Here is a 24,630-nt window from a genome sequence, read left to right as displayed (position 1 = left end):
AAGTTAAGAAAACTGAAAACTGCTACCCTCCACCACCTCCAAGTCACACACAATCTACAGTAATGTGTCATCTTTCACTGTGAGGTTTTTTGGACAACACAGCAAAAACAGCCTTAGACTTAAGGGAAACAGCAAGAGTGTTCATCCCTGACTGACAATAACAAAAAATTCCAGCCCAAAACAAAACCCCAAAAAGCCACATACCAGTTACAAGGAAAGATACTCTTGTCAAGCCTGATAATGGAATCATGCCTGTGAAAGTCTGCACCATTTCACCAACTACTTTACCAAAAGATAGTACCTGTCACACAAAGCCTGCTACACAAACTAGAAAATTTTCCTAAAGCAGTAAAACCAGATGTTGCCTGGAATGGCTGCTTGCACTCATGGAAGGTTTCTAAACAGATGCTCAAAACTTCAAATCAGAAATAAATGCCTACTAACATCATATGTCTAACTGATCAGACCCTGGAAGTTTAGTGCCTCCCAAATGCAATGTGCTGCACCTGTAAATATGAACACAGTACAGACAAAATTTCAGCAGAATTCAGCTATACAGATTTCTGAATATGTTCCAATGTACACCAAGTGCAAGGAATATGCCTTTTTAGAGAGCCTGAAAATAATGCTGAATGTCTTAAGTGTCCACTTTGATTACTATAACACAGTATAAATTCTTAAGTAACTCAGACTTACCTAGATTGTGTATTAAATCTTGAATTCTATAAAACTTGACTTTCCTTTTTAGGTTAAAAAGAACCAAATCCTTAAATACAGTAATGGTAGCTTTAAGGATAATTCTCAACATTAACCTTGGACAGATACAGCTTGTAGTCCTGAATTTCAGAGTTATATTCAAATACTTCGAACAAGAGTCCACATTATATAAAGAAATTTGCACTTTTGTTTGATAAGCTTTCAAACTTCACAGACACATACAAGACTTGAGATAGAAGTTTCAAATCTTCTATCTAGTAGAGCCACAATCAGATTGTGTATATCACATCTGTTAAGTTTCATAAGACATCTCAGAGATTGACAGGGATGTTTTTAATTTTGCTTATATTCAATGTTTCCTTATACTGCAGCTAGATGGTACAGATGAATGGCAACTTGTTAGCCAAATTCATATTTATAGGGATATCGCAGCCTGACAACTCCAAGTCTTCCCCACTAGTGGAATTACATGATAATTCACTTATCTTTCAGCATAGTATGGAATGAAACAAATGTTTTGTCAGTGTTCTGAGCTAACCTATACTTTTAGGTTACTACAGCTGACAGATACTCAAAATACTGTCACTAATAACTGTCAGTTCTAAGTATACCCATTTTAATAATTTGAAGAAGAATTCCATATTAATACTGAAGTCATCAGTAATTCAGGCCATTAACAGAAAGTTGCCAAGATCCCTGCAGGAGCTTTACCACATCTGCCCCCAAGTTACTGTGCCACAGGAGACCAGTCACTTCTTCTGATCATCTTAGCTTCCTTCTCCCTAGCATTTTTATTAGCTACACAGAAGTTATAAAATAGTTAAGAATACTACATAAAATAAAACCATGAAGAACTAAGGGGCACTGTAAGGTTCCATGAAATCATGATATTTGATGTAAGAAAGAGTCCAGATTTTCTTCCAATCTCAAGCTCCTAAATTAAAGTGTAGAGAAAAAATAAAGTACTCATTCACACAATGATTTTTTTTTGGTTGAACAGCAGCTAAGCAAGACTTATCTGAAAAAAAAATAAAACAAAAATCAAGATTTCCTAGGAACTGTAACATTTTTTTTTCCAGAAACCAGAGGATCCCCAAAGTTGGTCACAATCTCTGCTCAACTACCTGTGACAATGCAAAAACACTTATGCATTACACGTGTTACATCATTCAAGTCATGAAAGCTCTCACAGCATCACTACTCGTATCTATGCATCCTCAGAGTATTTCTCATTGAGCATTTGTTAAAGAAAGTTCCTGGAAAGGTGACTATGAAAGGCAAGGAATTTATGAGCAATATGGCTTCCTAAGAAACACAGCTGCAAGATTCAACATCAGAGCTAAGCTCAGCTGCCTTTCCCCGCATTATTACCAACACATGTGCCGCATTACAACTTCCATGTCACCAAGGTTACATAAGGCCTGCATACCAAGTTCATCGTGCAAACTGCTACCACCTACAGCAGATGCAGCGGCATGTGATGCTTCTAAGTGGACACTCCCATTTCTCACCAGCAAGGAGGCGCTAGCGCAGAGCACAGGTGCCTGCGAAGGGGAGCGGGACTGCACTCTGACCTGGGAGGAGGGCTGCTGGCTTTGCTGACCATCTTGAAGGCTACAAGAAAAGACGGATTGGGGACACATTACCGGGAAGAAGAGAAAGATAGCTAGAAGTGAAGCAAAACAAGACTTTAAAGAGGAAAACTTGCAGGAGTATAGCATTAAGAACCCACTTACGAGGGTTAGGATAACCCATGAATTCCATATCACAGTATTTGGACACTAGTTACATCAGTAATCTAGAGATACAGTTCTTATCTTACTTCTTAAAAGCAGTACTGCTAACATCTCCCCAAGTCACCATAAAGTAGTATACTCTTTCAAGCCTTAATTTGTGGGAGGTAAAGCAAATTACTGGTTCTTAGTCAAACTGTAGACTAACCTGAAGTATCACCAACACACAACAGTGACTATCCCAGTCTTCTCATGGTAGTTAGAGACTTTTTTGCTCATTTAGCCAACCTGATCAGCTATTTAATTGGCTTTGGTTTTTTTTTTGTCACAATAACATCACCTTCTTATTACTAACCTGCACTCTAACTAGAGTCTTTAAGCTTTATCAGCAGCCACAAACTACTACCACAGACCTCGTAGATGACTGTAGTTAAAGCATTTGAATTCAGAAGCCTATAGAATGTTTATAATAAATCATTAATTGGCAGAAGTTTTAAGTCTATTTGAAGTTATTTTGACAACACAGCAAGAACTTCATTAATCAGTATTACTACTGCAAAGAAGTTATTCTATACTCACACATACTTGCACCTAAAAAACAGGTTTTAAAAGCCAGCTTGGGCTCCAGAAAATGTGTAAGTTCATAGCCACATGGATTGACAATGCTTGAAAATGTTAGTTCTTCTCTTCACAGCCTTCTCATTGCAAACCTATTTTACAGAGCTATTTTTTAATAGCTTAATATTAAACATGGCTAAGTATCTGAAAATATGACACACTTATCTATATCACATCCTACTTTGCAAGACTAGGGTTTTTTTTAATCCATTTTGTGCAATTTACACACTGTGCATGTCACAGTCAGTAGCTGTGGGACACAATGAAATTAAGAAATTTTTTAGACAAAAGAATTTACACTTTAAAAAGACCATGGAAAATATCTTAAACACTTTTCAAAAGAGTATCATCTGGTGCTTTTAAGATGTCACTATTTACAGCTTGGTGCTACAATTGCAAGCGAGGCAACTGAGAAAGTAAGAGCATACTAAGCACCGAGGTGTTACATCTCACGTACTTGCTTTCCAACAATATTTTCTAGAACATCTACTTTTCATCTACTGGAAAACAAAAGGATTTAAGAACAGGTCTTCAGAAAAGCTCATGCAAAATAAAGCAGGCATGCACACTGCTCGTTAAGTAAAAAAATGCAATTCATTATTTATTCTATTATAACAGATCTTAATCTGAACTTTAAATTCAGTGGTTTGCTGCTGTATGCATGGCTCTCAGTAAGCTACATGGCAACAAAAGCCCTAAGGAAGCTCATATATGTGGCCAGCCTTCATAGTGTCCCTCCAGTATTATCAGCAACACCAAAACAATGCTAAACAATACTGTTTTCCCTTTAGTAGCTATGTATCAAAAGGTATACTCAAAGTTGCCCTTTCAGTGGTTTTCCATCTGTCACAACAACAAACCCAAAACAGGCATTGCACTGATTTGTAAAAGATAAATCCTCTGCCTGATTAGTTAATTATAAAACTAAAATTCTGCTTTGGACAATCACTTAACAGATAGTCCTCATATCAGACACACATGCATACATCATTGACTACATAGGATGCATACTTAAGTACCCAAAACACTGTTGACATGTAGGCAGGACAGAAGCAGGGGTGGTTGGTTGTTTTGGGGTGGGTTTCGATCTTGTTTTGTTTTTTAAGTTGCCCAGCAAAGAACTCCTGTGTCTAATTTGGCATCAGAACAGCAGAATTTACTAGATCAGGTTTTACTTAAGTGTCTACCATTGCCAAACATTCATGCATATAATACCATTGTTTCTTTTACTAAACATTCCACAGGGGAAATGAAAATTAATAGTAATAATGGGTAGGAAATATTTATAAAAGCAAAAATTAGGTTGAACTCCACAGGTTCTAAAGTAATATCCTCACAACATCCAATATTATGCCAGAGTTAGAGATTAGGAGATTAAAGTTTTGCTGGCAATACAAAAGGAGCAATATTAAGGCAACAAAATATGGGTGAATCTAATGCTGTTAGAAGTTTAACATCTGAAAGCACATGGATTAGCGATATTAGGAACTAGACTGAGGCAGCTCACCACTAGCATATACAAGTAATGCCAGTACAGTTGCAGTGATACTTGGTTACAGCTGGGGAAAAACAAAAACACAAAAAAAACAGTAAGAAAACCCCTCTTTTTCTGTATTTCATCAGATTTCTTCCTTATGCACATTATTCTAATCTTTCAGGGTTTCTTCCTCCAGCAACACATAGAATTTACACTAAAATTAGGCTACCCATATAAAGAAAAGCTTTCACACTACTCAGCTAGAAATCAAACAGTATATATACAACATTTCAGGTATATTCCACAGTTGGTAGTTTATTGGTAGTTTAAGTGGAATTTATGTCAAACAAATCTGAAAGCACTGTGGTGCCTGGCTGGACTACATCAATTTAACTCTACTCTAAAGGACAGATATTTAGCATCACAAACAATGCTTTGAGAAAACTGACCTCAATAAGTATTCAATTCTGAGCATATGTTTACAATACATGTATATTTATTAATGTGCCATTATGTCAGAGAAAGTTTTCTTTGGATTTTTATATGTAGAAAGTAAAAAATTTAGATAACCAGAAGATACATAGAGAAAATACAAGTATTTGATCCACTCTTTCACCCTTGCACATCTTGTCTGATTAAAAAGTTGCTTTCATCACTTCAGTTTCCTCATGAACTCACAATGAAGTCCAGTTTAAGCCACAGGAACCCTAATGACTGCAGTAGTGTGTAAAAAATAAGGCAGCTGTAAGCCTCAGTTTAAAACAGTCTGTTATTTAAAACGGTCCTTTATTTACCCTACTCCCTACCTATGAGCAAGAAAACTCATTGTTTTCAGCCTAATGCACAGTTCAGGATCTATGATTTGTCTGCACAGGCTCTTATGAATGAATACCCAAAATTATACTACTACTACCCTGCTTTAATAAAAAAAAAAACAAAAACCCACAAACAAAACCCCACCTCCGAACAAAAAAAATCACCCACGAAAAACATCAGAAACAAGTTTAACAGAGAATAAGCAAGTGATCTAAGAGAATGCATAGTTTTGGCATCCTGCACCACAAAGTAAATCACTAACTTGAAGTTGAACAAGCCAGGTTCAGCAACACGACCAAATTATGTGAATCAATGTGACTGCTGCTATATACTGCGCTATCTACTAGAACCACAGCTAAGTAGTTTAGTAGTTTCAGTACTTGATGTGGCAGAAGTAAACCTTTCATTTGTTTAATTTTAGGCATCATTCTTGCAATCCTCCTGCCTGAGGAAATCTTACAAAGTTAGTCCTTTGTTATTTCAGTGGTGACACAGAAATGGCACAATTCCTTACCCATCCCCTATTATAAAGTATTTTTTTTATTTGCTCAGTTTCTATAGCTTTTTCTAGTAAGAAAAATTATGCTAGTATTCCTGAAACATAAAGACAGACTGCTCCTATTTATTAAAGATAGCTTAACATATGAAAAGGTCATTAAGCATACACAACACATACAATTATTCCTTTGTATTCATCATATAACTGGAAGAAGAATTATTTTGATATATTGGGGGGGGGATGTTCCTTCTTCTACAGGTATTGCTCTGCTAGCCAGATCCTCTAACACTGTGGGCAACCACAGGACTGAAAGATTTAAAAAGCAAACTTAACTTACTGTGGCTGCTCCTTCTACTGCTGTCAAGCTGACAGACCAGAGCTGCTGTATGTAGCATATAACTAGGCTCAGTATTGTTAACAAATGTGCCAGTGAAGGTTGGGACTCCTGGGATACACGTATACAGTATATTTTATGCATCTCTAAGGCCTGCAAAGTGCCACATGACTAAATTTTACACTGTGCACTCTATAGCAAAGGCATCACTATTAATCTTCATTATGTCCCTTCTGCTGTAAGAAGCTGCAGGATAGTCATACAACAGTTCACCTTTATTTTAGATTTGGAACCTCTGCAGAAGCACTTTAGCTCCTTATAATGTTCTGCTTTTGTTATCACACTTCTCTCCACTATCTACAGATGTGAAAAGTGATTACAGTCCTAGTCCCCAGTGCATACTTTCTTAAAGAAAAGAAAACCAAAAGGAGGAGAGGTGAATAATATTTTCTTGGGTATTTCCTCCTTGCTTGAAAGTAAAAGTTTCTGAAGTTTTGATGAAAAACACTGAATCTAGGTTTGTTAGCATTAGTTCTTTTTGTTATCCATCTGAAATCAGCTGTAACATGTTAGAGACTGGCTATCCTGCTCATTTTGAAAATAGTGCCACATATACATGCAAAATTCAACAAGCCCACAGTGACATGCAGTGACAGCTCAAGGAGGTTATGGTGGGGAAGGAAGTAAAAAGTGTGTTGCTGGCAACACTGGTGGGTATGGGGAGAAGTGGTCTGCTGCATGCATGCTAAATATGGTGGAACATTTAGATACCCTACCTGAGGGGTGATCCGATGAGCAATGTAGGAGGGGTAGGGTTACTCCCTGCATTGTGCCGGCGTCGTACTGCCTGACGCCTAAATGTGCTGCGTTCACGACGAAATGTGACAGTCTCCTCGCTGGCTTGTGCTGCTGCATCAAGACAGACTTTAGGTCAAATAAGAACCCATCCTAATTACGTACACAGTAACTTAAGACTCCTTCCTTCCCCCTGACCCTCCCCAAGTTAATGAACTTGACTTGCAACAACAGAAGTAGCTTAGACACTATTTGAATAACCTGACTCAAGGCAGGATCACAACACACAATTATTAATAAGAATCTGGATGGTTGGGGGGTGAGGTGTGTTCTTGAGTTTACAGTTCATTTCCCTCCTACCCCACATCCAAATAGGTTGCAAAAAAGTTAGATATCCCAAATCTCTTCCATTTACACAAGGCAGGAAGAGACAAGACTAACATCACCTCTATCTCATTTAATAGATAATTAACAGAGAAGCCTAAAGGACAAGAAAGGTTGTCTGCCACTCCTCACCATAATATTCTCGCCTCAATTTTACAACTTCTGCCAAGCAGGTAGCACTGACGTTAACCTCATAAAACCTCCTCAGGGGACAAAACAGAGTTGCTTTTTCCTTTTTCCTCATATGCACCAAGGGATACATATTGGTCATTTTAGACTAAGTTACACTATTATTTGGAGGAGCAGGGGGTTGTGATTAAGTGAGAGAACAACTTTTGCAAGCATTTGTAGTTTTGTTATTTCAACTCCCCAACCACAAAGAAATGCTTTTGTCAACTTATAAAGCAACACTGTAAAACATTTGCATGTACTCCAGGGAGTCCAAAATTTTTCCACAGATTGACCCAAGAAATCTATGTGTGTTCCCTAAACTTCACAGTCTGAGCAACTTCAGCTCTGTACCGCTTCATGGTGTGTCTACAATCGGAGTCTTCCTCCTGAACCAAGGAAGCTACTACCCAATTTGAACGCAGAGCACTGGAGAGCTCAAATGAATGGGTCAGAGAAAATAGGTTTTGGCAGGCAAGTGAAGTAAGAGGATAAGGGAAGGGGAAAAAAAAACAAAAAAAACAAAAAACAACCAAACCACACTTGACATGAAATCAGTGCAAAAGTAGAATCGCAATCTTGAAGTGGAAGTCACAACTTGGTAGCCAAGAAGCCTGTTACTAGAGTGAGAAAACTAAGGACTGTGTCAAGCCAAAAAAAAAAAAACTAAAACACAAAGCAGCAATTATTTTTTTTTATGGCACAAAGACCACAGGCAGAGTGATCCATGTTTGCTTTTCAAGTTACAATATTCCTATTATTAAGCTTTCAAAACTTACCAGCAAAGACTAATGCTGGTCTACAGGGAATAGCAACCTATAGCAACCTACTACTGCTGCTATGTATTACTGCCATTGCTCAGAAAATAAAGGCTGCATGGAAGAAGAGTAATTCCACCCATGAAACAGAGGTTATCAGGTGAATACTGCATATGAAACGTCAAACCATAGTTTGCTTTAAGAGCTAAGAAGCTACATGAAGACCAATATTGCACTTTAAGACCAATGTTAAACTTATAAGCACTTCATTACCAAAACAGCAAAAGTTAAGGACACCCTGAATTCAATCCTCTTTTCTGGAAAACTCTGGGATAGCACACTTTCTCCTTACTCCAACAACTGTTTTTGTTATTCTAAGAAAGAGTAGATGATAATTCTCTTTCAGTGCATTTCAGGAAGAAATAAAGACATTTCTCTTGTGCTTCAGTATACAGCTTTTTATGCTTTGTTTTAATACACAACCTAACCTGATTTCTTCAAGGATTTCTTTATAGCTCTCGTATTTAAAGTACTGGGAAAGATAGTATGAATCCTTACTTTAAGTTATCACACAAAAGGTCAGAACTGCCCACTAATTCTGGTTGCCAACTTGTAGAGCTGAATTTTTCCAGTGCATACATCAGCATTTAAAAATTCACATATTCAGAATGCAGCTTCCACAGACTTCAGATGCAAAAACAACTCCACACATTTCTCCTAATCAGGCTACAGTTAAAAACCACAAAATAAAGAACAGCAACTAGCCTTAACTGAAATGTAAGCTACTTAATTACCATTAGGATGGTAAATATCAGCATTACATCTTAATTACCATTTGCAACTACTTAGCAGCAACAGCATTCAAGAGCAGTTCTTCTGGCAGCATAGTTAACACTGACAACATCTCGTTTTCTTTTCGTGTCCTTTATTCAATGAATATCACCTTCTGTAATAACTGAAGCCCAGGCTATGGAAACACTAGAGGTCCTTCCTACACAGCTCCAATTCATCCCTAAAGCAAGCCTTCCTCAAGCACTGACTGAGACAGTGTTCTGTGAGAAAAAAAGAGGGATATAATAATATTTGAAGATTTAAAAAAATAAAAATCAATTCACATACACTTGAAGATTATATTCAAGGCTGCACAGGCAAATAGTTCTGTTATTTATTTATTTCACTTTAACCTTTAAGAAAAGTAAAATCAAAGTAAATATTAAATAGTAGATATTAATGTAGATTTCTATCTAATCCACCAAGGAATTTATTTATCTTTCTGTTCAGTGCATACCATCTACATATGCTCTTCCTGAATATAGGTGGTAGAATTCAGGATCTAAGCAACTTTAAGTTCTTCTGAAATGACTGCAGTGCTTTTCAGGCCAGCAAACTCCAGCCTGTTAATGTTATGCAATGTCTCAAAAAGATACATATTGAAACCATAACGAAGTAAATTAATGCTCCTAAATTATCCTCTATCATGCTCTGAAAGCAGTTTAATCATGAGGGAAACAGTTTTAATATAACTAAGCTTTCTTTAATGTTTAAAAAGAAACATAATGTTTTCATGTTTAAAAACAAAACCACACAAATAAATCTATTCCTGTACAGAGACAGTTACAATGTATCTTTAGACTATCACTCACACTCCTTTGGTGCTACTTACGACCACTTACTCTAGACTCCAGAAAGGTTAAGATCCAACTTCTAAACCCATGTACAAAATCCACATCTAATAGGGAAAGATAACATAGGTTATACTTCTACAGTTCCTGCTTACTTTACGTAGATCAGGAAAAGGTGACAAGCCTTTCAGCTTACAGTGTTTGTTGAAGTCTGTTTTGGTTTTCTGTTTAATCCTGCCTGAATTTTTATGTTGAGACACTACATTAATATCATGAAATTTAAGCATAAATTTCTTTTGCACATCGTCACATGAGTTTGAGCCCTCAACATTACCTGTCCTCGGGAACAAAAAAAAAAATTGCATCTGAAGTTCAAAGTGGAGAAGTTAGAAACACAAACCTGCTTCCCAAAGATTAGTAAGAGATGGAGACATAATGGCAACTTTGTAGCAAACTTAACCCTCCCACAACTACTCCTAGATATAATAAATCTAACCTCAAAGAGGAAACAATTTGACTTTTGTATTTCTTAATGGAACTGTGCATATGAATACATTTAAATTAATTCTTTTTCTTCCCCCTTTCATTACACTGAGTGGAAAAAAGCCAAATTAGCAATTACAAACCTATAAAGTCACAAGGATACCATTTCATCATCACGCATTTGGAATGTTACTTTCCTAATTGAAGGACTAAAATTTATTGGAGAGAAAATTCTACATTAACAAATAATTCACATCTTTTGCCAAATGGCTGGAAGCATCTGAACACAGGTTGAACTACGCTGCCCTCAGGTTATGCCTTTCCAAATTTTCTCACTGTACTACACAAGTGGTTTTGATGTAAGCTTCTGGAGTTCAAAGTTTTAAACAGAAATGAAGACCCAAAGTTTCACACTACAACTACACAATCTCTCTACAACAACTAGCTTTCAGAAACATACAATAGAAATACTTGCTTTCAAACAGAAACATTTATACATACAAGCCAAGACATTTACATCATCACCCCGTAGGTATGTACCACTGCTTCTAAGCCAAACTGTTAAGATGGAAACCGAGGAAGCACGAGATTAAAAAGCAGAATTTCCAAGTTTTACTGCATCGACAAAACCCATTTAATTTTTTCTAGACAAAGATGATAAACCTAGTACCTCAGATAAATCATTGCCAAGTAAGAAGATTGCTTGAAAGATGTAGTATGGAGGTAATACAGAGGTAAAGTATCCACATAGAAAACCAGAGTTCTCAGGGTAAAACTGCAAACTTCAGTCTGACTAAAAAGAAAGCCAAAAAACCAACCACACACACACAGTGGAAACAGTGTTGCTAAGTCTTCTCAGGAAAGGGGAGTAAGGGGAAGTTAGAAACAAACACTGGAAGCCTAGATGGTTTTGAACATTAGGTTAAGAATGGTTAAACATGTGCATGGAACCCAAGTGATGCTTGGACATGCCATTTCTTTCCCTGTCTAATGGGAAATTGTAATCCAACTATTTTCAACCACTGGTAATGACAAACCTTACAAACTCTCAATGAAATCCAAAATTACTTGTTTATGGCACATGCATTACATATAAGCAATAAAATCTCTCTTCCAACATTGAAGATACTTTGCCAAACCAAATAGTTGAAATTTTGTTCTGTATTGAGTATCTGCATCTCACTTGAGTTCAAAACCCAAGAAAAGCCACAGTCCACATGCATTTACAGATTAATACCACCACTCTCCTCATGGTTTATACATTTGTAGTTGACTCTCATGTGCCCTAACACTTAAGATACCCAAGTAGAAAGGAGGAGTCAGGTTAGTCCGTATCTTCAGTTTACAGTTATTAATTACCATGGATTATGTACCACCATAAGACTTACAACTTTTACTTCTCTGATGGAAAAGCAAAGTATTGGCTTGCAGTGTTATAACTTAGTGCGGACATGTAATGAAAAAATATCACCAATACCAATTTCTGAAGAATGGAGATGTGGGCAGCAAAGGACAAACAATGAAGAACAGAGCTGAAAAAGATATAAAGCTAAAACCTTTTGATAGAAAATAGGGCAGAGGGAAACAGCACACAACTTCGGAAGGAAAGCTAGACACACACACAAAAAGAGAAAAACAAGGGAAGTAAACCCCAAGAATTCAGTGCTGTGGTTGAGTGTCTGAAGAAAACAAGTTTGAGACTAGGCCAGAGGAATATTTACAATTACACCAAACCAGTCACTACAGCAACCCAAAAAGCAAAACACTATGAAGCAGGGAATAAGCAGGACAATGAAACCATTTGGTTTGAATTTTAAACCAAACATTTTTACAAACCAGCTTGATAGACCAATTTCTATACTAATGCCAAAGATAAAACTAGGAAGCCCTGGTTATTCTACTTCACTGTAATTCCCACTTGAATTATTTCACATTTAAAAAACACTAGGTGTTACATGGACTTCTTAAATACGATGCTGATGGACTTGCTGTCAAAGATCTAAAGCTATGACCTAACCTGATCTCCTGGGCAATTCAGTCCCTAAATCCAGGGATTTGGCCATCAATTGCTGCTAGTATGCTCATACAGCAGGCAAAAGTTCATAACCTACATAAATCTTTCTGAAACTTAATTCTGACATTGTATTCAGATTTATTCACCTTTAAGGAAAAGACGCTTTAATCTTAGAACACACAGTCTTTCCAGCATAAGTGGTACTCTACGTATCATACACAGAAAGTCACATTTGCTTTGAATGGGTTCCTATTAACTAGAACTCTAAATGTTAATTAATAGCCAACTTGGATATATCCTGGAGTTACATCTCAGCTACATTTGGCAGCAATGTGAGCACTTCCATTACAGTTCAGAGAGCTGTAAGAACTATCTCGGCTCTATGAGTAACAGCAAATCCAGGTACAATTACAACGCAGCATGAAACAAAGTGGCTTACAAACTTAAGTTAGCAGATGCAGCTTCATTGATACCAAGCATTAAAACTGTTTATTCAAATCCTGTTTGAGATAAATACTCGGCAAATTTATGAACACCACATACTACTACTCAACAAAACTGAACCATTCTTTCCAAACTAAAAATAGTGAGAAGTAGCTGCACAAGCATTACCAATCCAAGCCATTTAAGTAACTTACACCAATGCAAAACATTTTAAGAGTTACCACTGGTTTCTTTGGGAGGCTTGAGAGAATTTAACCAGGGTCAAATTTTACAAAGTTTTACCCAGCAGAAAACCAAACAATTATATAAAGTATATTTTGCTTAATTTTTGGTATATGCTGTCACGCTTTGGTATGCATTTCTATCAAGTACCCTGAATTTCTCTTAAGCAGCCCTACAGAACTTTATGTAGAGTATCTACTACTCTGTAGGTGACACATTAAAGGAATGCATTTCCACAAAGTGACAGGAAGCCTCTTACCACCAGTACTCAGAACTTTTGCCAAGCAATTACACACATCCCTGGCTCCCAACAGCCATACTGTGAGTTGGACAAAACTTGAGGTTTTCGTTTGTTTGCTCCCCATCATCACCTTTATGGAACCACAAAGTATCAGGAAAATGGTAATTACATTGGTCATAAGTCATCTAATGAAAGCCCCTGTGTCATCCATAAATACTAGAAAGGGGGTAAAACAGCCAGGATAAAGTCCCCATAGAAAATACTAAAACTGCATATAGCTTTAGTAAGTAGTGATTAACAATTAAGAGATAGATGCAAGATTCATTCCAAGTGTTATTTCACTGTTAGTTCCAAAACTGCAGAATTCCCTTTCGACCTCACACATCACTCCTAATGCTGTTTACATCTCTAAGTGTTCTATGGCAACACCTCACCTCTACCGAGGTCACAAGATTTCCTAAGGCAGAGGTAACTCTGTAAAACTCAAACCTTTGCACATAAAAGCTGTGACAGAACAGCATTATGCTTTCAAAGACAGGTACTGGGAAGGACTAACATGAAAATGCTTGAACCAAATACCATTTACAACACCGATAATTAACATCTAGAAATCAAATAATGGAATACAGTTGTTTGATTCCGATAAAGAGCCTCATATAGGAAAGAGGTCCTTTCCTCTGGCCAATCTGCTTTATATGATGCAGTTACAGGAGAGCTCCTGCTGAACACAGAGATAGCAAACATACACAACACCAGATTACAGTACCTTTATATGGTTTTCAATTTCTACCATTTCTGAATTTTGAGAATTTCTCATGCAAAATTGTTTGATTTAGCAGTTTGAATGTAAACAGAAAACAAGACCAGAAGCCCATCTTCCATAACTGTATTAATTTCTACCTGCAGAAAACAAACTAAAGCCAACAAAAGCATTGAACAGCTCTACAACAGGCAAAACAAACAGTGTCTGTTGACCACACACAACATGAGCATAGTAGGAAAGAAGTGAGACATTTCTAACAGCTGACATGACCATTGGCTGCATAGCAGTGAACAGAACTGCACTTGTGAGAGGATACTGTCTAATGATTACAGGCAGATACACTAAGCACAGACATACAAACACATGCAGACTGAAGATTAAACAGGTTTCCATGTGCCATATGAAACAAGATTGCAATCCAAGCTCACAAACCCTATTTTGCCTGCTTGTAGAGATGCTGCAAACCACAAACCACAAAGGAACAGTATGAACTGTTACTTCAACATCACTATGCAATGCACAGAAAGAAAAAAAAGCATTATATTACATGCAGTTTTTTGTGTTTTTTTTTTTACAAAAGACTATGTTATTCAAGATCTTAAAGTCAATAGAGAAACATTGTATTACAACAAGCTCTAAAAGAAGACTAGCAACTTAAAGAGTGCATTTTTTACAGTAAAACAGAACCAGGGAGAATGCTTGATTTTTCAGGTCAGATACAGTTTCACAAAACATCACTGTGTCATAGATGGGATTAAACTGGTTTTTTTTTAAGTCTTTACTAACAGCAGTCCAGGAATAACACACATATTACAGAAGCCAGGCACAGGATAATACCAAGGTAGTATTTCTGAAATACCACTGGACATCTAAAAAACTTGATTTAAACCATAACTCATCAATTCACTAGCTACTTTTAGAGACTGAGTTACAAAAAAGGGTAACATTCATAAGACATCTTCCATTTTTCTCTATACATCCACCACATGTATTTAATAACAATTTTCAAGTGCCGTTTGTCTGCATTTTAACCAACTGCAATTCCTATCCAAATACACAAGTTATCTTGTAAAAAGTGAGTCATCCACCACTTCCTGGCATAGTCAGAAGTGAAACTGCTAAGCTGTATCTGCTTTGTAAAAGATTACTAAAGGCCGTATCTATTACGAAACACTTCAGCAGTTAGACAAACAAGTACGAACGTACTTTGCAGTTTACTCCCTGAAGATTTAAAGATAAAATTAAGTTACAATTACTGATTCAAGTCCTATTTGAAAAATAGAAACTGAAAGCTGCTACCTGAAAAAAAAGGAGCATGTATTAATAGGAGTCTTTTGGTATATCTATGAACTGCTTCAGAAAGTTATCATAAGCAATCACAGAAATAAATATTAATATAAAATAATCCTTTCAGCATGAGGTTGGACAAGACAACTTCTAAAAGTCCCATCCAACCAATATCCTCTGATCTTATGAAAATCTGAACCAAGTTTATTCCATTAATGCATTTGCTATATGTAAATAACATCTCAATTTTCTCAAATAATTTCTATACACATGCACATTTATGATACATATTACACTAAAAACATTGCCAAAAGGTGATGACAACCCAATAATGAGAAACACTGAATAAAAAGCAACTTCAAAAACATAAAAAGCTAAAACATTTCCTCTGATCTCTACTAGTCACAGGTTAGCCCAAAGAAGAAAGCTACAACAAAGCTATAGCTGTTACAAAACTTGTAATATAAAGTGTAAATTTGGGGGCAAAAGCATCCTTCCCTTCCCCCCCCAAAAAAAAAAACAAAACCACACAAACAATCAAACCCCCACAAAAGAAAAAAACAGTAGAAATGAAGGACAACATGAAGGAATTATTCGGATTGATCATGAACAGATAAAGTCAACAGATTACTGGCTTGATGCTAGATATGACTGCATAAATATTTAAGCAATGCTAAAGAACAGTGATGTTTTTGATCTGCTTTCAAAAATGCAGAATGACATTAGTTTTTTATAATCATAAATGAAACATCCTATTCTATTGGTAATAAAAACCGTAAGATACAGCAAGTGTTACTAATCATATGTCATCAAATCTGGCAAATTAGTATTCAGATTACTTCTTAAAGTCAGCCTGAAAAACATAGACAAGTAATACTTGGGTCCTTGCCATTTATTAAAAATACTAACAACTTCAAAATGATCATTATGTAAACAAAGCTTGAAGGAGAAACTTAATAGTCCAGCAAGACAGACAGGAGACTTTACTGCTTAAGCTGCTGTAGATTTCTATCCATCTTCAAGATTGCTTTTAAACATGTTAGGGTTGGTCTTTCCCACCATTTCACTCTTTAAAAGAGGAATCTAAGTATTTGGCAATATATAGCATCAGTCATGCACCAATTCTTTCAGACTACTGGCAACCAGTGAGCGCATATAAAGTCTTATATATAAAGGTAAAGTAGATTAATCCTCCTTTCAATATAAGGAGAAATCTTAACAGTTTTAAACTGTAATAACACAAACCAAAATTAAGTAATTTTAAATCCGCTAAGGAGAGCGGAGTCAAAACAGTAAATACATAAATTAGACCTTTTACTTGTCAAATTAATCTCAGTAGACATAAAGGGGACCTATCACTTCAACGAAGCTTAATAGAGTGTATTAAATGTTTAGCTTGCAGTTAGTACGAAGAGCAATCTGAACTCTTTAATTACAGCTACTGTAACTCTGTTACTACAAATAACAGAAAGTACCAATATATGCTTTTTCTTTAAGTCAAGGCATCTAAATAGGCCTGAACTAATTATAAACCAAATCTGATCAGTAATCAATACACTGAACTTCAGTATAGCATGCTACTCCCCACCCCCAAAAAAAGAAATTAATTGTACTGATTTTTAGAGTTAGCTCTTATGTCAGTGGGGAAAGGGCTATTGATCATATCTCACCTCACTGTGAGCTGGAATCCTCTCAAGATGGAAGAGTCACTACACTTTGCTTAGGCAGTCTAAATAGCAAAGACAGTAAACTTGCTACAAGTTCTTCAAAACATCTGTCTTGATCTAAAATAGTTTCACGAAGCACTTCTGCGCTTAGCTAACAACATCCAGATTATATGGTAGGTATTTCCTCCTCAAACAATCCCAAAAGTCAGAATAAGGTAATTAGCAATATCATATGCTCTGAAAAATATTTTAAAACCATTAATCTTCCATGACACAAAAAGCCTTCTAGTTAAGGCACTCGATACAGCTAACCAAGAAACACAATGGAACACCATAACAAGTAATAAACAAAAAAACTATTAAAAGCTCCAAAAATCTGTATTAATAACAGTTACTACAGGTAGGCTTAGTACTAGCATTACACCAAGCAAAATAATAGTTACAGAAATGAAGATGAAACTATATTCCTCTCTCCAGCTCAGGAGACTTGTGTTCTCATAATGAGGACAAAAAAAGAAAACGATCCCAAAGTAAACAACACTGTCTAGCCAACAATGGCTAAGCAAAACCAAATCCCCAGGAAGAGTTCAGTTCACTAACTAGACCATCGTAAGAATACATATTTCAAGGCAGCAGGGTAATGGTTTGGGGTTGTTTGGGTCTTCCTGATGCCACCCACCTCAAGCCATGCCAGAGTTCATCTAAGAGGCAGCAGCAATGTCAAACAATCACTTCCATGTTCACCATTTTCTAAACTGCACAATCTTTCAAACAAAAACAGTCTCCCTTTTACTGTTAACTTTTAAGATAGTACGCATAATTTGAAGTTTGAGTAATACAATGGAGCAGGTCTGATCTCACCACAAATAGTAACTTTAAGATACAGTTCTTATTATGGGTTTGTAATTGGCAGTCTTTATTAACATCTCTACCTATAGATTTCATAACATTTTTTTGACTTGAACTCCCATTTCTGCGGATCTTCCCACAGATTATGAAGGAAATGCTTTGTCATTTTACTAGACAAGAAGGAAGAAACAGGAAGATGCTTAACTATAGCTGCAACTCAAGTCACAGATACCAGACTTATAAACAAAACATGGCAAGGCACTTCTGGTAGGTCATTTACTTACCTCCACTTGCTGATTCTTGCTCATCCCCTTCAGGAAACGTAGCCTGGCTCGGTAAGCTATTCCTAGAACGAGTGACTGACTCTAAGTGTGAAGCCCTTCCCAACAGAGATAGCTCATCTAGCACCTCTCCTTCTTTGGCTTCCAAATCAGATTTTGAAGTGGTTAACTGTTTTATGTTTCCCGGTGCCATTAAACTATTTGGGTCATTTAAACAAGCTACAGTACCACTGTCCAGGCTCAATACTCTGGCACGGTTCTTGGCACTGTTTGTGCTAGAAGTCCGGCGTGTAGATCGTTTTTTGCTAATTCCTTCAGAGCTTACATGGGTTTTGTGAGCATTTTCAGGCTCTGTGCCCCCACGTTCTTTAGAAATGCATTTGGTCTTTAGAGCACTGTACTTTCCCTCAGGAGACTGGCATGAATGGGAGGTGGTGCTGGAAGAGCTATCACTGCTGAACTGGTGAGCTGACTGCATACTTGAAGTCCTGCTTAAGTCACTTTGATCACTGGAGTCCTCATCGTGACAAAACACAGCACTGTGAGGTTTAGTACCAGATACACCTCGGAAAGAGACGTATTCCCTGTGCCGACTTGAATCAAAACTACTAGCCCGCTTTTTTCCTGTCCTTCTCCGGCTAGACTTGTGGGTAGAGGCTGTTCGATGTATTAAACTAGACGATTTTGGTCGAACATCTCCCTCTTTTTGTTTTCCACTTGTTTCTTTAGAACCTCTTGAATCCACTAACACAGCTAGTTTCTCACTCTGCTCATCTCTTTGTTCAGCAGCCTTTCCAGGTGGCCTGTCAGCTTGTGTAGTCAGTTCATTGGCATGTGGGTTCTTATTGGCCTCTTCTGAAGCAGAGGCACCAAGACCTTTTTGACTGCGCATCTCATCAGATGCATTAGAACCCTTTACCTCTTGAACACCACTGATAGTACTCACTTCCACAGCAGTCCTTTCGCTACTAGTCCTTTTGTCAGTAGTAGAACTACTGTCATCTGAATCAACACCACAGTCCTTTTTCTTACCATCCTTTTTTTCTTCCCTAGGAGACTCCTCCTCATGCTCTGACAACACACTTTCTATATGTGTTGAGCTCGTATGTTCACTTTTATAGCTACTGATGGTACTGTTAGTGTCACGATCGGTCCCACTGCAGTAGCTTTCTGTTGAACCACTGCTTCTAGTACTCAGGCTTCTCAAACTGTCCACACTTTTGTCTGCTTTCAAAGATTTGCTCTTCCCACTCTTAACCAATGGTTGAGGGCTGCTACTTTTCAGAATGTCATCTAATTGAAAGACTCCCGAAATGCAAGAGTTCTCAGCCAAGGACTCTCTCGATCCAGAAGGGGGCTTGGAAGCTTCTAATTCACTGACAGGATCTAGTCCTCGTTTTTGCTGATAGAGAGGGAAGTCATTTAGTGAAGCATCTGGAAAAGCAACAGCAGAGCTAGAAGTCCTTGGTACACCTCGTGGTCTATGATCCTTCCTATAGGAGTGAGAATGCAGAGTTACAAGCGAAGCTACTTCCGTGTCACATGCACTGGCTTTAGACTGGTCCGCAAGCTGGTTGTTCGAGAGGCACACTTTGTCACTGCTGTCTCTTGGCAAATCCTGTCCAGAGGATAATGAAGGTTGGATAGAGACAAACGAGTCATTCGACACGAGACGAAAAAGCTTCCGATCTGTTGCCAAATCTGTTTAAACACATTTAAAAATATTCATGTAAGTTATAAACAACCAGTTGTAAAGCAAATTTTGTATCAGATAAAGTAAATAAACTGACAAATTCATTTGCAAGTACTATGCACTACATTACCATTCAAAAGTCTTCCTAGCACCTGAGCAAATCTGATACTTTGTATACATAAAAAAGAAATCAACACCAGCCTAATCTTAGCAGCTAATAAAAGACAACACCATTCTGACAAGTCCAACTTCTCTATTGCTTGTGTGTCAGAATGTTTTTATACATCCCAAAGTTTCTTAATTTTATAAGTGTACCCTGCATTTTGCTTTACTTCCTACATACAAGAACCTGTTTGTTCCACATTAACTTTGAAATCACAAAAATACCAACAAAACCCACCTTTTCTACCAGATACCAACTAAGCTCACAGTTAGCAAAGATGCAGACACTGGCACAGGTCCAGTGGTATTAGAATGAGACTCCCTGCGAAGTTAGTGAATTTCACTACCATTAAAACCAGTGTTGTTAAAACAGATCATGAGGATTTGCTGTTAGCTCGTGTCAAAGATACTAATTCTATTACCCATCACAAGTAAAAACGTCCACCTGCAGGTATTACTGAAAGTCTACTTTCCTTTCTGGTACTGTCACTAAAAACAGAAGATCTGGAGGCCAAGTTAAGTTAGTACAAACACTAAATTTTAGTAGAATGTATTGGTACATGTGTAACTTAAGAGGCTTCACAAACAGTTCTGTTACAGAGCTGAAAGTAGTAGAACACTGCTGTCTAATACAGCACCATGGCCACCTATAATCTGGTATTTTAAACATACTTTCTGCACTGAATAATGTAGTAACTGAAAGGAACCCACCAGTCTGATTAAACTGGCCAAAATGAACTATAGTATTCCTAGAGTTAACTTCCTGCTAATCAGCAAGTACTCTAAAATCAGCAAACAAAATAATTTCCCTACAATTTTATGCTTCATTTTAGTCTGAACAGACTTTTTCCTGGCAATAAAGGTACATGAAAAATGAGATCTGAAACAAAATTTGACAACTGAAGAATACAAACTAGCAGTTTCCTTACAGCCTAGCAAAACACAATTACAAAACTCTTGTAGCTTGCACATTAGAAGCTTGTAACGCCAAACACAGAACTCTATGCAGCATTATTTATTTTATAGAAAAGCATGCCTGACACATTTGGTTATACTGGAAACAAAAGCAAATTAGTCTACAGTGAAGTCCATGAACCCCAGGCCAATTTCAGTACGAGCAAGATTGTCTAGGGACATGCAAGCTAGCTATCTTTCAGCAGTAAGGAGAAAGTAAATACTTATTACCTCCTGGAAGATGGCAGAACAATAAACACACAGCAAAAGTATTCAAGCTATGCATCCCAGGAACTTAGATTAATTAAGAAACTGAGAACTTCAAGATCCCCTTTCTTAGTCTCTATCAACAAATTGCATGAATTTACTGAGCATGTTAAGCAAAGGGGTTTTGGTAACAAAATACCATGTTTAATATGCAGAAGAAATTTTACCTTGTTCTTCACTTCCTTCTTTACATAGGCTAGAACTCTGGCCAAGACTTAAACTGATATCATCAGAGGTCTTGGCAGTGTCAGTATCTCCTGTGAATTTTAAGAAAGAAGAGTACTAGTGCTCAAAATATTAACACATACATCTACATGCACCATAGATCTCCAACCTGTCACAAAAAACTGTTCATTTTGTGTCTTCATCCAAAGGTAAATAACAATTACAAGTAACCCAAATTCTCTTATCTGTCAGAAATAAGTATTGCCTACTCTGTTTCTTTTATTATATACATAGGAAAGTTTTCATTCAACTACACAGATCTTGCATGAAGAACTGGAAAAGTACCTTACACAGAAGCCAGTGGGGTTGCTGGCAAAAATTAAGGGTACATTGTAATAAAATACTTGTATAGATAAAAAACAGTAAGGAAAAAAATCAGGAAGGTAAAAAACCCTCATCTCATTTTCTTCTCTTATTATTAACTTAATAAATTTGCAAGATAGCAAGTCTGCTAATTACAAATAATTTACCTTTTCACCTCAGAGAAATTCATAAGCCTTATACTGGACAATAATTGTGCTAGATACCAAGCAACCAGAAATAATCAAGTCGTGGAAATACAAAACAAGAAGGGTGACTGGCTGCCTAGAACTCAAAATAGCAGGTAAAAGTCCACTCAAACAAGCCCCTTCGCTCTGCATTTACAAATAGAAAACAAAAACCAAAACTGAAACAAAAAAACCCAACCTACAAACAAATCAACCAAAAAAACCAACCCCAAACCCTGTTGTTACATGGAAAGCAAAAGATAGATTACATGATATTCTCTCCTAGTATTTTACACACATAATATGCAACAGCAAGGAAGATTTCTTCCAATTAGTAAATGCTGTACTAAGCTCACAGAAAAGTTTTGAAAACATACAACCTTGTTTCCAAATACCTTGTAAGGAACAGTGATCTGAAGTGCTACTTGCAAGGTAATTTTAAGAAGCAGGCAAAAATCTCACCTTTGATGGTTGCTGCTGTTCCCAGACGTGATAACCCAGATCCAACCTAGAAGGAAGAAATTATGTAAAAAAGCTGTGAATTTTCATGAACTACCTAATTGTTGCCTATTACTGCAATGCATGCATTTGTCTATACACCTAGCAGAGATTTTCAAAGACACAAAAATATCCAACAGGACAGTACTGTGAAATCCTTCCTGACTCAGAATATTTCCACTGCAAACAGAAACAAGGCATTTAAGTACACACCCAACTATATCACTACATTGTTCTGTTTTATAGGTAGTGCACAGGAGATTTTACTATGCTAATTTTAAAAACGGTTTCTAATCTAGAAATTTTCCTTGAAAATACTTAATGTGGAAATAAACTACTGGTGTGGTAGTACACTAACTGCTGTTGTAAAGCTAAATGTTTAACGCAGTGATCACAGTTACCTAACAAGCTTAAAGAAAATACCATGTCTACCTGCTCACATAGTAAACACCAAGCTAAATGCAGAAACTGCTCCCATTGGAAAAGATACATTTTTTTTTTTACCAGGATTAGCTTTCAGGTCTGTCAGACTTGATGAAATAACCAGGTAACCACAGAACCTAGTGTAGTACATGGAAAGCTGCAGCAGCATGAACAGGGGATAGGCAGTATGATCCCCGCTGGCAGCTGAATAAACTTAAATCAATTTAACCTAATCATTTTACTGTATCTTATTCCTCTCCCTCATTCCTGCAAATGCAATTTTTCTTTTGAAGACAGTTTCCAAGGACACAGATTAGTTATCTCAAAGCAAGTAAAGTGGTTGGTGGAAAACTGCAATATTCCTTGATTTATTCTTGGATTTTAGCTACAATCACATTTCAAATTTACAGTATCTGCTTTTCAGCCATGTTCAAAGGCCAACTAGCAGGCATGTACCTCCTCATGTGTAAACTAGCAAGCTGCTTAAGTTTACAGTCTGCTTTTTTTATATACATCCTGTAATCTGTACCAGACTATTTTGCAGACATGCTAAACAGAACTTAGTCTTTCCTTCAGTAATATCTGCAGTATCACCTCTCTCAAAGAGCTCTGAAAGGCACACAAAAATGCATGGGTCAATTAAACTCTCAGAAATAAGACAGAACAGCACTCAAAGGCAAAATCTGAACCCAAGATACATAAAAATGATTGCAATCTGACTTTTCTGTATCAGGATGCTGCTTTTCAAAAATCCCTAGTTTAAATGACATTAGGGAAAAGAGCATAATTCTACTACTACTTCTCTGTAAACAGAACATATTTCAGGTAATCTGAAGATGTGTGCAGATTTTATTCAGCCATACTACAGAAGAACAATGGCTTTGCTGCATGTAATGCAAAAAAAAAAATCAACCAGAGCTTATTTAATGCATTTTCTTTATACAGACACGGTAATTTTTCCATGTTTTAACCTTTTCCCCCCTTCAGTAACATGCTCTGCTGAATGCTGCAACTGAATACAAGTGCATCAGCATGGAAAATCTATCAGACACAAAAAACTGACCCAAACCCAGATGCTTACTGTTCACATACCCTTTTGATGCTACAAATTCAAATCACAGGGTCTAGTGAGCACTTATTTTATCAACATAAACACATTTTAAATAATCTATTTCCTTTCATGGTTGCTTTAACTGTGTTACAATGTCAGCATTAGAGCACATGGGAGACAATACAGAGCTTCTTCATATGCTTTAACATTAAAACTGTTATGTCTGGAATAAGTTTCTTTTTTCCAAAGACCAGTCAAAGAAACACAATCCCCAGCCTAGTTCTGCCTTCATACAGGGACCATTGCTTTGTATCCCTGTAAACACTACTAAATACCTGCTCTCTTCCAAGGAGAGAATCTTAGAGTATCTGTGCTGCGTAACACAGCATTATTCAGATAAAACACCAACATTAGCATAAGACTGCACTACATTATACACTGCTTGTTCAGAGAGCTAATTAGAAAGATTATAATACCACATCAAGGATTTCCATGTAATTCAAAAATAGCTTATGCATCTCTGATATGATGCCGCATTGCATAGTTTCAACATAACTATTTTGTCTGGCCAGGACAATCAACCTGACTTCCCGAAGAACTGGTAAAAGAAAGGTGCCATGACTGGGTAAACATCACAAACCAAACAGAAGGAACAGCACACCGGCACTATGGAAGTTCAATGCATAAATTTATCAGA

At 36.9% G+C, this 24,630-nt stretch overlaps 1 protein-coding gene across 12 annotated transcripts in view; it reads right to left on the bottom strand.

The window, feature by feature from the left end:
• The window catches only part of PCNX1 (pecanex 1), an 86,813-nt gene that overhangs the window by 47,264 nt on the left and 14,919 nt on the right, over window positions 1-24,630 (bottom strand). For 5 of the 12 annotated variants that reach the window (XR_008973760.1, XM_057421375.1, XM_057421366.1 and 2 more), the window contains exons 4-8: window positions 22,424-22,469; window positions 21,416-21,505; window positions 18,176-19,873; window positions 6,971-7,103; window positions 2,147-2,331 (exon numbers count right to left, since the gene is read on the bottom strand). Coding sequence is in view for 11 of the 12 variants with exons in the window: in XM_057421375.1 (XP_057277358.1) it covers window positions 2,147-2,331; window positions 6,971-7,103; window positions 18,176-19,873; window positions 21,416-21,505; window positions 22,424-22,469 (2,152 nt within the window). In the remaining variant the exon portion in view is untranslated. The remainder of the gene's footprint in view (window positions 1-2,146; window positions 2,332-6,970; window positions 7,104-18,175; window positions 19,874-21,415; window positions 21,506-22,423; window positions 22,470-24,630) is intronic. The other 7 variants (XM_057421370.1, XM_057421369.1, XM_057421371.1 and 4 more) reach the window with 5 other exon arrangements.

The sequence above is a fragment of the Pezoporus wallicus genome, unplaced genomic scaffold (genome assembly GCF_028554395.1).
Source record: "Pezoporus wallicus isolate ANWC-B61680 ecotype Strahan unplaced genomic scaffold, APGP_CSIRO_Pwel_v1 contig_2144, whole genome shotgun sequence".
Lineage (NCBI taxonomy): Eukaryota > Metazoa > Chordata > Aves > Psittaciformes > Psittacidae > Pezoporus > Pezoporus wallicus.
Note: the sequence above shows the minus strand (reverse complement) of the source record. Positions and strands in the feature narration are given on the sequence as shown.